This window comes from Phyllobates terribilis, unplaced genomic scaffold (assembly GCF_046119375.1).
Source record: "Phyllobates terribilis strain yellow unplaced genomic scaffold, ASM4611937v1 Scaffold_117__1_contigs__length_5270597, whole genome shotgun sequence".
Classification (NCBI taxonomy): Eukaryota; Metazoa; Chordata; class Amphibia; order Anura; family Dendrobatidae; genus Phyllobates; species Phyllobates terribilis.
This window is the reverse complement of record NW_027362877.1, coordinates 4,926,616-4,937,924: the sequence shown is the minus strand read 5'-3', so window position 1 is coordinate 4,937,924 and position 11,309 is coordinate 4,926,616. Positions and strand designations below refer to the sequence as shown.

The 11,309-nt window shown below is 45.0% G+C and overlaps 1 protein-coding gene across 1 annotated transcript; it reads right to left on the bottom strand.

The window, feature by feature from the left end:
• Positions 1-960: 960 nt before the first annotated feature.
• On the bottom strand, positions 961-1,965 carry LOC141201519 (uncharacterized; the record flags this gene model as incomplete). The annotated part of the gene is made up of 1 exon (XM_073663522.1): positions 961-1,965. A coding segment is annotated over one exon (1,005 nt), but the record flags the coding sequence as incomplete, so codon positions are not given.
• Between the last annotated feature and the right edge of the window lie 9,344 nt (positions 1,966-11,309).

The following is an 11,309-nucleotide window of genomic DNA, read 5'->3' as shown; positions in this document are numbered from 1 at the left end:
TCCCTACAAAGGGTACACTCCTTATTCTTTTGTGCCACATTTCTTAAGCCGTTCCTAGTAATTAGAGACAAGAAAAAGGGACTTAATTACCATGGTGAAATTTCTCAAAGATCAGTCAGCATTCTGGAGTTTAATAAGGGTACCAGATTCATAGGCTGGATCAAATCACACCATTATTCGTGTTTGGTGGTACTGTCACTTCTGCAACTCATGAGACTGCCATTGCTGCGTGAACTCTGATCCTGGCACTGCCGTTCCTCCATATCACGTGGGGAAGGAGAGCCAGAGAAAACCCACTCTTTTGGCAGTCAGGCGTGATTTTAAAAGAGGGACCAGCCACAGCAACTCCCGCACACCCTTGTGCATGCCTTCTCCAGACCCCCTAGAAGTTAAATCCAACACTTCAGGTCAGAAGTCTCCGGCATGCTCTTCATCAGGGCGCACCAATCCCAGGGCGTCCTGCACATGCGCAAGCCTGGGACATTGTTGGAGCCAGCAAGCATCCAAAAGGACTTCGGCGCTTGCATCTACATGAGCCCTCAAGTGACCAGCGGTGGCGCTTCCAGGACCCTAGACCGGCACTATAGACAAGGAGCCTTTCTTCCAGGCAAGGCCTGGGTAAGTTTCTCCTTTAACTTTCCTCTCCTGATTCTTCAGCTTCAGGTTCCCTCATGGACAGGAAACCAAAATGATGCGGGGTAGAGGTGCAGCCCTCTTACTCAGTACGCTTCCTGTCCTTATTGGGTGAATTCCCTCTCTCGTGTGGCGCTGGTCATGGGGAAAGGACAATTTTAGAAATTGTTCTGGTATTCAGTGAGATATTAATGACAATCTTACTTATCAAAGGGGGTGTACTCATTATTCTGAGCAATTTTATTAAAAATTTTAAAACACACAGTGTACATGATTACAGTTTCTTTCCTGTATGACTTCCCTCATGTCTAACAAGATACGATTTATTTACAAAAGATTTCCCACATAGTGAACATGAATACGTGAATACGGCTTCTCCCCAGTGTGACTTCTCTCGTGCATCACAAGACTTAATTTACCTGTGAAGGCCTTCCCACATTCCAAACATGAAAATGGCTTTTCTCCTGTATGAATTTTCTGATGTTTAATAAGATTCATTTTATCTGTAAAGCATTTCCCACATTCTGAACAGGAATATGGCTTCTCTCCTGTTTGAGTTTTCTGATGTCTAATAAGAGTCTTTTTATCAATAAAGTATTTCCCACATACTGAACATGAAAATGACTTTTCTCCTGTGTGAATTCTCTCATGTATAACACATTTTGATTTCTCTGTAAAGCATTTCCCACATTCTGAACAGGAATACAGCTTCTCCCCAGTGTGACTTCTCTTGTGCAACACAAGACTCCCTTTACCTGTGAAGGCCTTCCCACATTCCGAACATGAAAATGTCTTTTCTCCTGTGTGAATTCTCTCATGTTTAACACAATTTGATTTATATGTAAAGCATTTCCCACATTCTGAACAGGAATACGGCTTCTCTCCTGTGTGAGTTTTCTGATGTCTAATAAGAGTCCCTTTATCTGTAAAGCATTTCCCACATACTGAACATGAAAATGGTTTTTCTCCTGTGTGAATTCTCTGATGTGTAATAAATCTTGATTTACATGTAAAGCATTTCCCACATTCTGAACATGAATACAGCTTCTCTCCTGTGTGAATTCTCTGATGTGTAATAAGATTCCCTTTATCTGTAAAGCATTTCCCACATTCTGAACATGAATATGGCTTCTCTCCTGTGTGAATTCTCTGATGGGTAGAAAGACTCCATTTACCTGGGAAGGCCTTCCCACATTCCAAACATGAAAATGGCTTTATTCCTGTGTGAATTCTCTCATGTCTAACACATTTTGATTTCTCTGTAAAGCATTTCCCACATTCTGAACAGGAATATGGCTTCTCTCCTGTGTGAATTCTCTGATGTATAACAAATTTTGTTTAATTTGTAAAGCATTTCCCACATTCTGAACAGCAGTATGGCTTTTCTCCTTTGTGTTTTCTTTGTGTCTGAGCTGAGCTTTTAGTAAGTTGCTTGTCACACTGAAATCTTGAATCCACTTTGCCCCCTGGACTTTTGGTAATAATGTGAGATTGCTCAGGTGATGATTCCTCATGATCAGGAGGATTATAAGAAGGTGAAGTGCTGTGAAGTCCAGGAGGAGCAGGAAGGGTGATGGGGTTTTCTCCATTAGAGTGCTTCCTGATATCTTCTTTTTTACAGTTTAGTGATAAACCGTTATTCCCACAAGGATTTCCTATAAGGATGAAAGATAGAAAAAAAAAATCACATCTAATAATGAAGACCCTCGTCAGTGAAAGTATCGGTAATAAGGAGGACAACTACATGCCATCACATTAACACAATGACAGGTAAAGTGAATGACACTTATAAACTGGTGACATTGGCACAAGTCAGGGGTGGCAGAGATTAGACAGAAAATAGACAGTTCTTAAAGGGAACCTGTCATCAGGATTTACCCCCTTAATGTACCACCAGTGCCATTTCACTCTCTCAAGCTTCCTATCATGCCCTCAGTGTAGAAAAGTGTCCTCTTATTCTTGTGTAATAAAGACTGATCAGGACGTTGTGTATATTATATGGGAACAATGAGGAATACTGTCACCATGTAACAATACATCGCTTATGGTTTATGGCGCCAGGATTTGGTAACACAAAAATGTCTGAAAAGAAACAAAGTATTTATTGTAGAAAAGTCCTAAAAGAAAATGAAATAAATATATTGTTATTGGCTTGGATTAGTTGTATTACCGCAGTTACAGCGACCCTCCACCCCGGGACTGAACACTACACATTTCCCTTTACAGTCCCCTATGGGGTCCTCTGCCCTCCGCTGCCCCCTCAGATCGGTGGTCTCTTCCCCCGGCTTCCAGGACGGCCAGTGCAGTGGTATGGGGAGTGCAGTAATACGTCTACCCCACCCTCCCCTGCCTTTCCTGTGCTGTGACCTATGGGGCAGCGCCACATCCTATTAATCTCCCAGCAGTCTGCGGGGCGTCACCAGTTACAGATGTATTCTGCACCTGCTTTCATTGCTCCTGTTTGTCTCTGGTAACCTTGTCTGGCTTCCATAATACCCCGGGATGACTTTGGCCTCCATCTACAGGACCATTCTTAGGGTATGTGCACACGATGCAGAAATGAAGCAGAAAATTTCTGCATTATTTCTGCATCTCCCTGGCAGAAAAAACGCATGCAGATTGTGCATGCGTTTTTCCTGCAGAATACATGCGAATTCACATGCGTTTCCACATGCATTTCCGCATGTGGATTGACAAGCGCTTTCCAGGCGATTTTAGCATCACCTGGAAATTGCTTGTGACAACTAGGTCACACTATATAAATCCATACAAACAGCATGGATTTATATAGTGTGACTCGAGAGAGTGGTAAAAATAAAAAATAATGTATACTTTACCCTCCGATGGCCCCCGGTGTCCCGCTCAATCCGTTCTCCCTCGCCGGCAACTTTGAATTGAAAGACCTGCCGACGTCAGCGTCACGTGACCCGTCACATGACTCTGACGTCAGCGCAGGTCCTTCACTGCAAAGTGCCGGGAACCAAGCAAGAGCGGTGCGCGGGCCGACAGAAGGTAAGTATACATTTATTTTTTATTTTATTCTTGTTTTACAGCTTTTTTAATGGCACATTAGAACGCACCAATTACGCAAGTACAGATGCAGTCTTGCGGAATTGGCGCGTTCTAATGCAAGTCAATGGCGGCAAAAACGCCGCGTTGACGCAAAATTAATTGACATGCTGCGGATTTTTGAGCGCAGCGTTTACGTTGCGGAAAAATCCGCATCATGGGCACAGCTCATGCGGATTTCAATTGGGGAACATTGCTGCCCTTCTACCATGCGTTTTTAATGCGTTTCCGCGGCGTTTACGCAACTGCAAAAACGCCGCGGAAACGCATTAAAAACGCATCGTGTGAGCTCAGCCTTACTCGGCTTCCTGATTCTGACCTCGTCCCGCTTCTTGATTGTCTAGCACCTGCCATCTTTGGGTCAGATCTGACATGTCGACCTTCTTTTGCCAGCTCGCTCTACCAGCCAGCACTACTATGTGGAGCAGCCCCGGTGTCTGTACTGTAAGTCCAGATCACTGTACAGTGGTAAAAAGATGGAAGCCGGGAAACCTCTGGGACCGGCTGTATGGAGACTGTGTGTAAGCGCCTTATTATTAGGACCTGCCAGGTTTCCTCCATCGGTTCACCGTTACAGGAGGCAAATGGAGGACACAAGGAAGGGAGTCTATATATGATAACCGTATAGTCACTTCTCAGTCTCAGGGTGGACGGTCGTTTTATCACTCAACTTGTGCAGCTCATGAAGAGAGAAAAATTCTAAAAAATAACAGCAGAATAAAGATGATAAAGTAACAAGATGAGAAATACAACTCATCCCCCACAAAAAAGCTCCTCATACAGCGAGGTCAGTAATGAGAAATAAACGATCAAGAATGGAAGAAACAATCCTACAGAGGCCGGACAGACATCTGTCTGAGATGGTGAGTCCTGCATTGAGCAGGGGGCTGGATACGGGGACCCTGGAGGTGGTCCCCTCCAACCAGAACATTCTAGGATTGTAAGTTGTTTGGTCATTTTATCTGTAAATCATTTCCCCCATTATCGGCCTTACAGATACATTATTTTATTGATTTTTTTACTTTCTCGTCCTCTCATTTCCGGAGTCATAATGTTACTGGTCACTAAGCTGCGCAGTTCTTCTGCTATTCACCCTATAAATGTAAGAAAATACTGACAACTGGGCGTTACCATTGTTCCCCTACATTGTCCAATCAGTGCTGAGTGTCAGAAGTGTGGGGACACATGTATGGAGAATGGTGACACCCGGTTATCATGTCATTCATAAATGTCGGAGGAACGGCCGGGAATCTGAGCAGCAGTTTCTTTCTTTGGTAACAATTCTTGTCGGAAAAAGAATTTCATCCAATTTATTGGTAAAAAAAAAAAACTTAAAACTTTCGGAACCTGGATGAGGACGTCTTCTTACCTTCTTTTGGTAATTTATGTATTTTACTGTTGGAAAGAGAATTATTTATTCACGTTAGAGGCTCAGATGGTGGGACGATTCCTAGACGACATCTTGTCTGGAGAGACCGAGAGTGAAGATTCTTCTAAAGGGACGTTCCCAAAATCACAATGTGCTCTTATAATAAAGTACACCCTGGTTATTGTGAATATAACCCCTGTATAACATGTGGCCTGTCCAGCACATATCACCCCCTGAGTATGCCCCCCAGGATCTATATACCCAGCAGTTGAAATTGTAACCAATACATACCGAGGAGCCACATGTTATATACTGGGGGGTGGGACAGGGCTGGATGTTATACACCGGGGGGACAACAGGGCCTGAAGGAGAAGCCAGACTGCAGTGATTAATGCGTGTGGCCCAATACTATTCTCCATATAGTGAATCTCTCCATATTACAATATTCACCATAAATGAGACGCTGACAGGGGATATAATCCGTGCATGGTGAAGGGCGCCCCCTCTGGGCAGTATTTAGTCTCCATGTTTATATGTTGATTGGACCAGGTCTCAAAACCCAACATGACTGTCAGATAATGACAACTCTAGATGCGGCCATCGCCGCTGTTTGTAGATACGAGCTCCTAATCCTTTTATGATGAAGCAATTCTCCACCCGGCACAGAGGACTAAACATCTGTCATGTACTGTCACCTACCTGGTGTCCTCCGCTTGTCTCCGACTGAGACCGGTGTTCTGGTCCTCCTACATCCAAGATGGCCTCCATCGTGGCAGAGGGACGACAGCCGTATGTCTGACCCACACCTCCATAGCATGGCACTTACTGACTTACCATAGGGGTCTTCATGCCACCGGGCGGCCGGCCTGGATGAGGAGGGACCAGAACGCCAGCCTCAGTGTAGGAGGCAGTGGGAGGCAAACAGAGGCGACAGGTAGGACGACTCTACATGTGACATGTGTCATCACTCGTCAGCACCAGGCAGAGGCTGCTACATCCCCGAGATCCATAGGACAGGGAGATTCATAACCTGGAACACAAGCTCAGTCATTTATATGGCAGCACGGACTTGTGGAAGAAAAATATGGACGTAAAGGATGGAAGGAATATTATAGAAGGTAAAGGAAAACTAATATGTGATTCCTAAATCATTAAGAAGAGGTGTGAAGGCGGCCCCGGTATTCATCAGTGCACAGCCGGACTCTACAGGAGCAGCCGCGCCATCACCGGACGCTTCTGCTGTGATGTGGACAACGGATAAAGCTTCACTGCACCGGAGACTTCACACGATATCACACACCGGTCATCATCATCATCATCATCATCATCATCACACGTCGGTCATCATCATCATCACACACCGGTCATTATTACATACCTGTGAAAACATCTACCGGAATCTCCTCCTTCCCGTCACTCACACACGGCTGATCCCCCCTCGTCATCGCTTCTTCTTCTGTCTCATCCTTCACTTTATTCTTAGTCGGATCTTCCTCCTGATATATCAGATGTAACAATCAGCACAATACAAGAAACCACCAAAATCTGTGACATCTATGACCTCAATCAGAAATGTCCCCCATATACAGATCCGGTACAGGGCTCAGCACAGTCTACCTGATGATCCTCCGGGATGTTGTGATTCTCTTCTGGACAGTCCTGGGGATACAGAGGACGGAGACATCTCTCTGGTGGATTTCTCCTCCTGAATCCATCTGTAGGAAACACACAGTAACAGAATAGATTGTGTCATGTGTGACAAAGTTACTGGTAAAGTGATAGAGGGAAGATCTATTTCACGGAGGCTATTAGCTTCTGTGAATTGAAACCATGAAATTTGCTCCAACATGTTATTTGCTTAAAGAGGTTAAACTTCCATGTTAAAAGGGAGTGTTTTTTGTGAATGATCATTGTGAAGGGTGGGAGGTCATTCACCATATCTCCATCTCAGAGTGTGGTCTTTGATTTAAATACAAGTCCTACTGAGGCATTCAGTGTTCAGTGTCTGGAGAAGCTAGCTCCAGAGAGGATCTTGTGTTTGTTTTTCCTGAACCAAGTGGAGTTGCTGAACTCTCAGCAGGGGGATCCCTGCTATCACAAAGACTGTGCTTTTGTGTTACCATTTTGCTTTGTTTTCCTCTTTTGGCCAAAGGGCCGTGATTTCTTTTATGGACTCAGTGTTGGTTTATGCTGCATTTTAATAAACCAACCAGAAGTTTTTAAAGAAACAGTGTACCTGTGTCTACCTCCGTGTGAGTGATCTACCACATGTTATGATGAAATCATGGGAGTAGTAGTAGGTGACCACAGAACAGACATGACAGTCTCCCCTCCTCACCCTGCTGATCGGCCCATATTGCGGTCGCCTCTTCTGCTCCATGTATAACCTCAACCTTAATATCAATCAGATCTTCACCCTAAAAAGAACAATGTAAGATGAGCTCAGGTCCCATCACTTCATGGTCAGATGTTGTGGGGACTTCAGTGTCGTCTACCTGATGATCCTCCGGGATGCTGTGATTCTCCTCTGGACAGTCCTGGGGATACAGAGGATGGGGACATCTCTCTGGTGGATTTCTCCTCCTGGATCCATCTGTGGAGACACAGAGACTGAATACATGACCTGCCGTGTATCGGTCTATATATGAAACACGTCTCTCAGAACCGGTAATTCTATGTTTATTAGTGATTAAAAACACATATTTATTTGATCATTTAAAATATAGATAAAAAATATATATATATATAAATAGTAAGTCATTCGGGGTAGGAGTCACATAAACAGAGCCACAGGGGTACTTAAATCCTCATGCCCTCAAAACAACGGTATATATAAAGTTTAACAGAGTAGTATCAAACAGCAGATGGAAAGTAGTATGATATCAAAAAGTTAGTAATAAATGACACATAACCATCTACAAAAAACTGCCTGTAAACAGTGGGCGTTCAGAGCCGCACGCTAATCCCCATTGCTTACATGGGTAAGCCCCATCTGATTTGAATATGATTGCATTTTCAATATACCAGATCCTTAGATGGAGGGTGGTTTTACCTGTTAACCCACTGTTTACAGGCAGTTTTTTGTAGATATTCCTGAACAGTAGGATGATTGTGTTGCGAGTACGATGCGACTTCTCTCACCTGTCTCGCATCTGTATGACATCCGTATCAAACGCGTTTATAACATCAGCTTTTACAGACGGTCATTCTCTGACATTTCAGGCTAATTTTCTAACTAATAAAACATTTTTTATAGATCTAGAAAGATAGAAATGAGTCAGTGAGATATATCATCAGTGCAGGGCGTGTGGAGCTGCTGTACATGGATTTAGCTAATAATTAAAGAATTTAAAGTAAAAAAAGCAAAGGGGGAAAGCGGACAGCTGATGCTTATAGTCTGGGAAGCGGGTAATAAACATTAATATACATAGATCTTCCCAGGGGATTAATATTAACATCTGCGTAGCCTTTACTGGTTATTAACAAGGGGTGACCCCCTCCCAAAATAATGATGTGGGGGTCCCTTCTATTTTTAATAACCAGAAAAGGCCGAGAGACGTCATCACATCCACCGGAGCCAACAAGAGTCTCCTCTCACCTGGTGATGTCAGAGGCCGGAGCTCCTCCATCATCACCTCCTGGTACCGATCCTGGTGTCCTTCTAGATACTCCCACTCCTCCATGGAGAGACAGACAGCGACGTCCTGACACCTTATAGGAACCTGACAACAACGACACCGCCATCACCCAGAATCCTCCAGTGCTGCCCTGTATAATGTCCCGGCAGTCACCTCTCCGCTCATCCATCACCCAGAATCCTCCAGTGCTATCCTGTATAATGTCCCAGCAGTCAACTCTCCGGTCATCACCCAGAATCCTCCAGTGCTGTCCTGTATAATGTCCCAGCAGTCGCCTCTCCGCTCATCACCTAGAATCCTCCAGTGCTGTCCTGTATAATGTCCCAGCAGTCACCTCTCCGGTCATCACCCAGAATCCTCCAGTGCTGTCCTGTATAATGTCCCAGCAGTCACCTCTCCGCTCATCACCCAGAATCCTCCAGTGCTGTCCTGTATAATGTCCCAGCAGTCACCTCTCCGCTCATCACCCAGAATCCTCCAGTGCCGTCCTGTATAATGTCCCAGCAGTCACCTCTCCGGTCATCACCCAGAATCCTCCAGTGCTGTCCTGTATAATGTCCCAGCAGTCACCTCTCCACTCATCACCCAGCATCCTCCAGTGCTGTCCCGTATAATGTCCCAGCAGTCACCTCTCCGGTCATCACCCAGAATCCTCCAGTGCTGTCCTGTATAATGTCCCAGCAGTCACCTCTCCGGTCATCACCCAGAATCCTCCAGTGCAGTCCTGTATAATGTCCCAGCAGTCACCTCTCCGCTCATCACCCAGAATCCTCCAGTGCTGTCCTGTATAATGTTCCAGCAGTCACCTCTCCGCTCATCACCCAGAATCCTCCAGTGCTGTCCTGTATAATGTCCCAGCAGTCACCTCTCCGCTCAGCAGCTCAATCATCTTGTTGCTGAGCTCTAGGATCTTCTTCTTCTTCCTCTCATGTATCGGGGGGTGCGGGGGAGGCTCTGTGATGGGGTCCGGGCTCCGCCCTCCTGACTCCTGGAGATGGATGATGGGAGTCACACCCTCCCCCGGTGTCTTCCTCACTATTGTGTAATCCTGTGTATGGAGAAAAGTGGTAAAACACAAAACCCCAGAGAGATAATGAAATAGTTGTGGCTTTCTAACCCAAAACCTAATTACAGGTTCCTATTAACACTTTCACCCACGAGACTGTTTTCACCTTTCTGATTAGGCCAATTTTTTCAATTCTTACTAGTTTGACTTTAATTTTGATCAAAATTACACAGTGACCCTATTTGGGCCATGTGTGAACACGCTCTTACATGCTGCATGTACACTCATTTATATTCCAGTTCATTTCTTTAGGTTTTTTTTCAGTTAAAGGGGTCCTCCCATCTCCAAGATCCCATCCCAATATGTAGTAGGTGTAATAATAATAATAATATTAGCAAATACCTTCAATTAGAAATGTAGTATAGTATTTTTGGTTCGCTAGCTCTCTTACCCCATGTGCAGAGCATCGCAGGACCTTAGGTATCCATGGTTACGACCACTAGCAGCTAGCCAACTAACTGTGATTTTATCAGTGGACGTAACCATGGAAACCTAAGGTCCTGCGATGCTCTGCACATGAGGTAAGTGGCGAATCAAAAATACTATACTACATTTCTAATTGAAGGTATTTGCTAATATTCCTATTATTACACCTACTACATATTGGGATAGGATCTTGGAGATGGGAGTACCCCTTTAAGTGTGCACAAGTGTGGTAATCTCATGTGGTGTATGGCAGGGGGCTGCACTCCTCGCAGTATACAATGTATCTCGCTGTGGACAGTTTTCTGTCAGGAGAAGAGTCCTCTCTTCTCAAATTAAACTCCACAATATAATATTTTTCCAGTAAATGCCTCCAGGTAGAGGGTGATGATGGTGGTAGTAGTCTGTGCACCCGAGCCCCAGTCATAAAGAAGCCTAAAGAACTTAAACAGAAGTCCCTTTACTGGGGATAATGGGTCAAATTCTTAGGCTGTGTGCCCACGATGCGTTTATGAAGCGTTTCTGCAGCAGCAAAAACGCTGCAGAAACGCTTCAAAAACGCTTGGTAGAAGGCCCGCCATGTCCCGCAATGATAATCCGCGTGTGCTCTGCACATGCTGCTCTAATTTCCACTTCCGTTTTTCATGGGGAAAAAAAACGCAGCACCACCAATTATTTTGCAGAAGCGCTGCGTTTTCGCCGCCATTGACTTGCATTGGAACGCTTCAAATCTGCAAATATGTAAAACTACTTGCAGATTTAAAGTGGATTTGCAACGATTTTGGAACACAAGACTGCAGCAAATGGGAAGTGACCTCATGCGGGGGCGTTCCAGCCATCCCATAAATCCAGGAAGACGAGAATCCCATACCATTCCTGTCTTCCTGGATCATGGCTGAGCACCAGGGGTGGTACAAGATGGACCTGAATGTCCCGGTCATGATTGGTGTCTGCGGGTGTCTGCGCTGGAAACCTGCGCGGTGTCAGCATGGGCTCTGTGCGGTGTCTGCGGTTGTCAGCGGGTGTCTGCGTGCAGGCAGCCATAGGTCTATGTGACACTACTACTCCCTTCGGCCTATGTCTGTCCCCCGTCCACTAGTGGCAGCAGGAT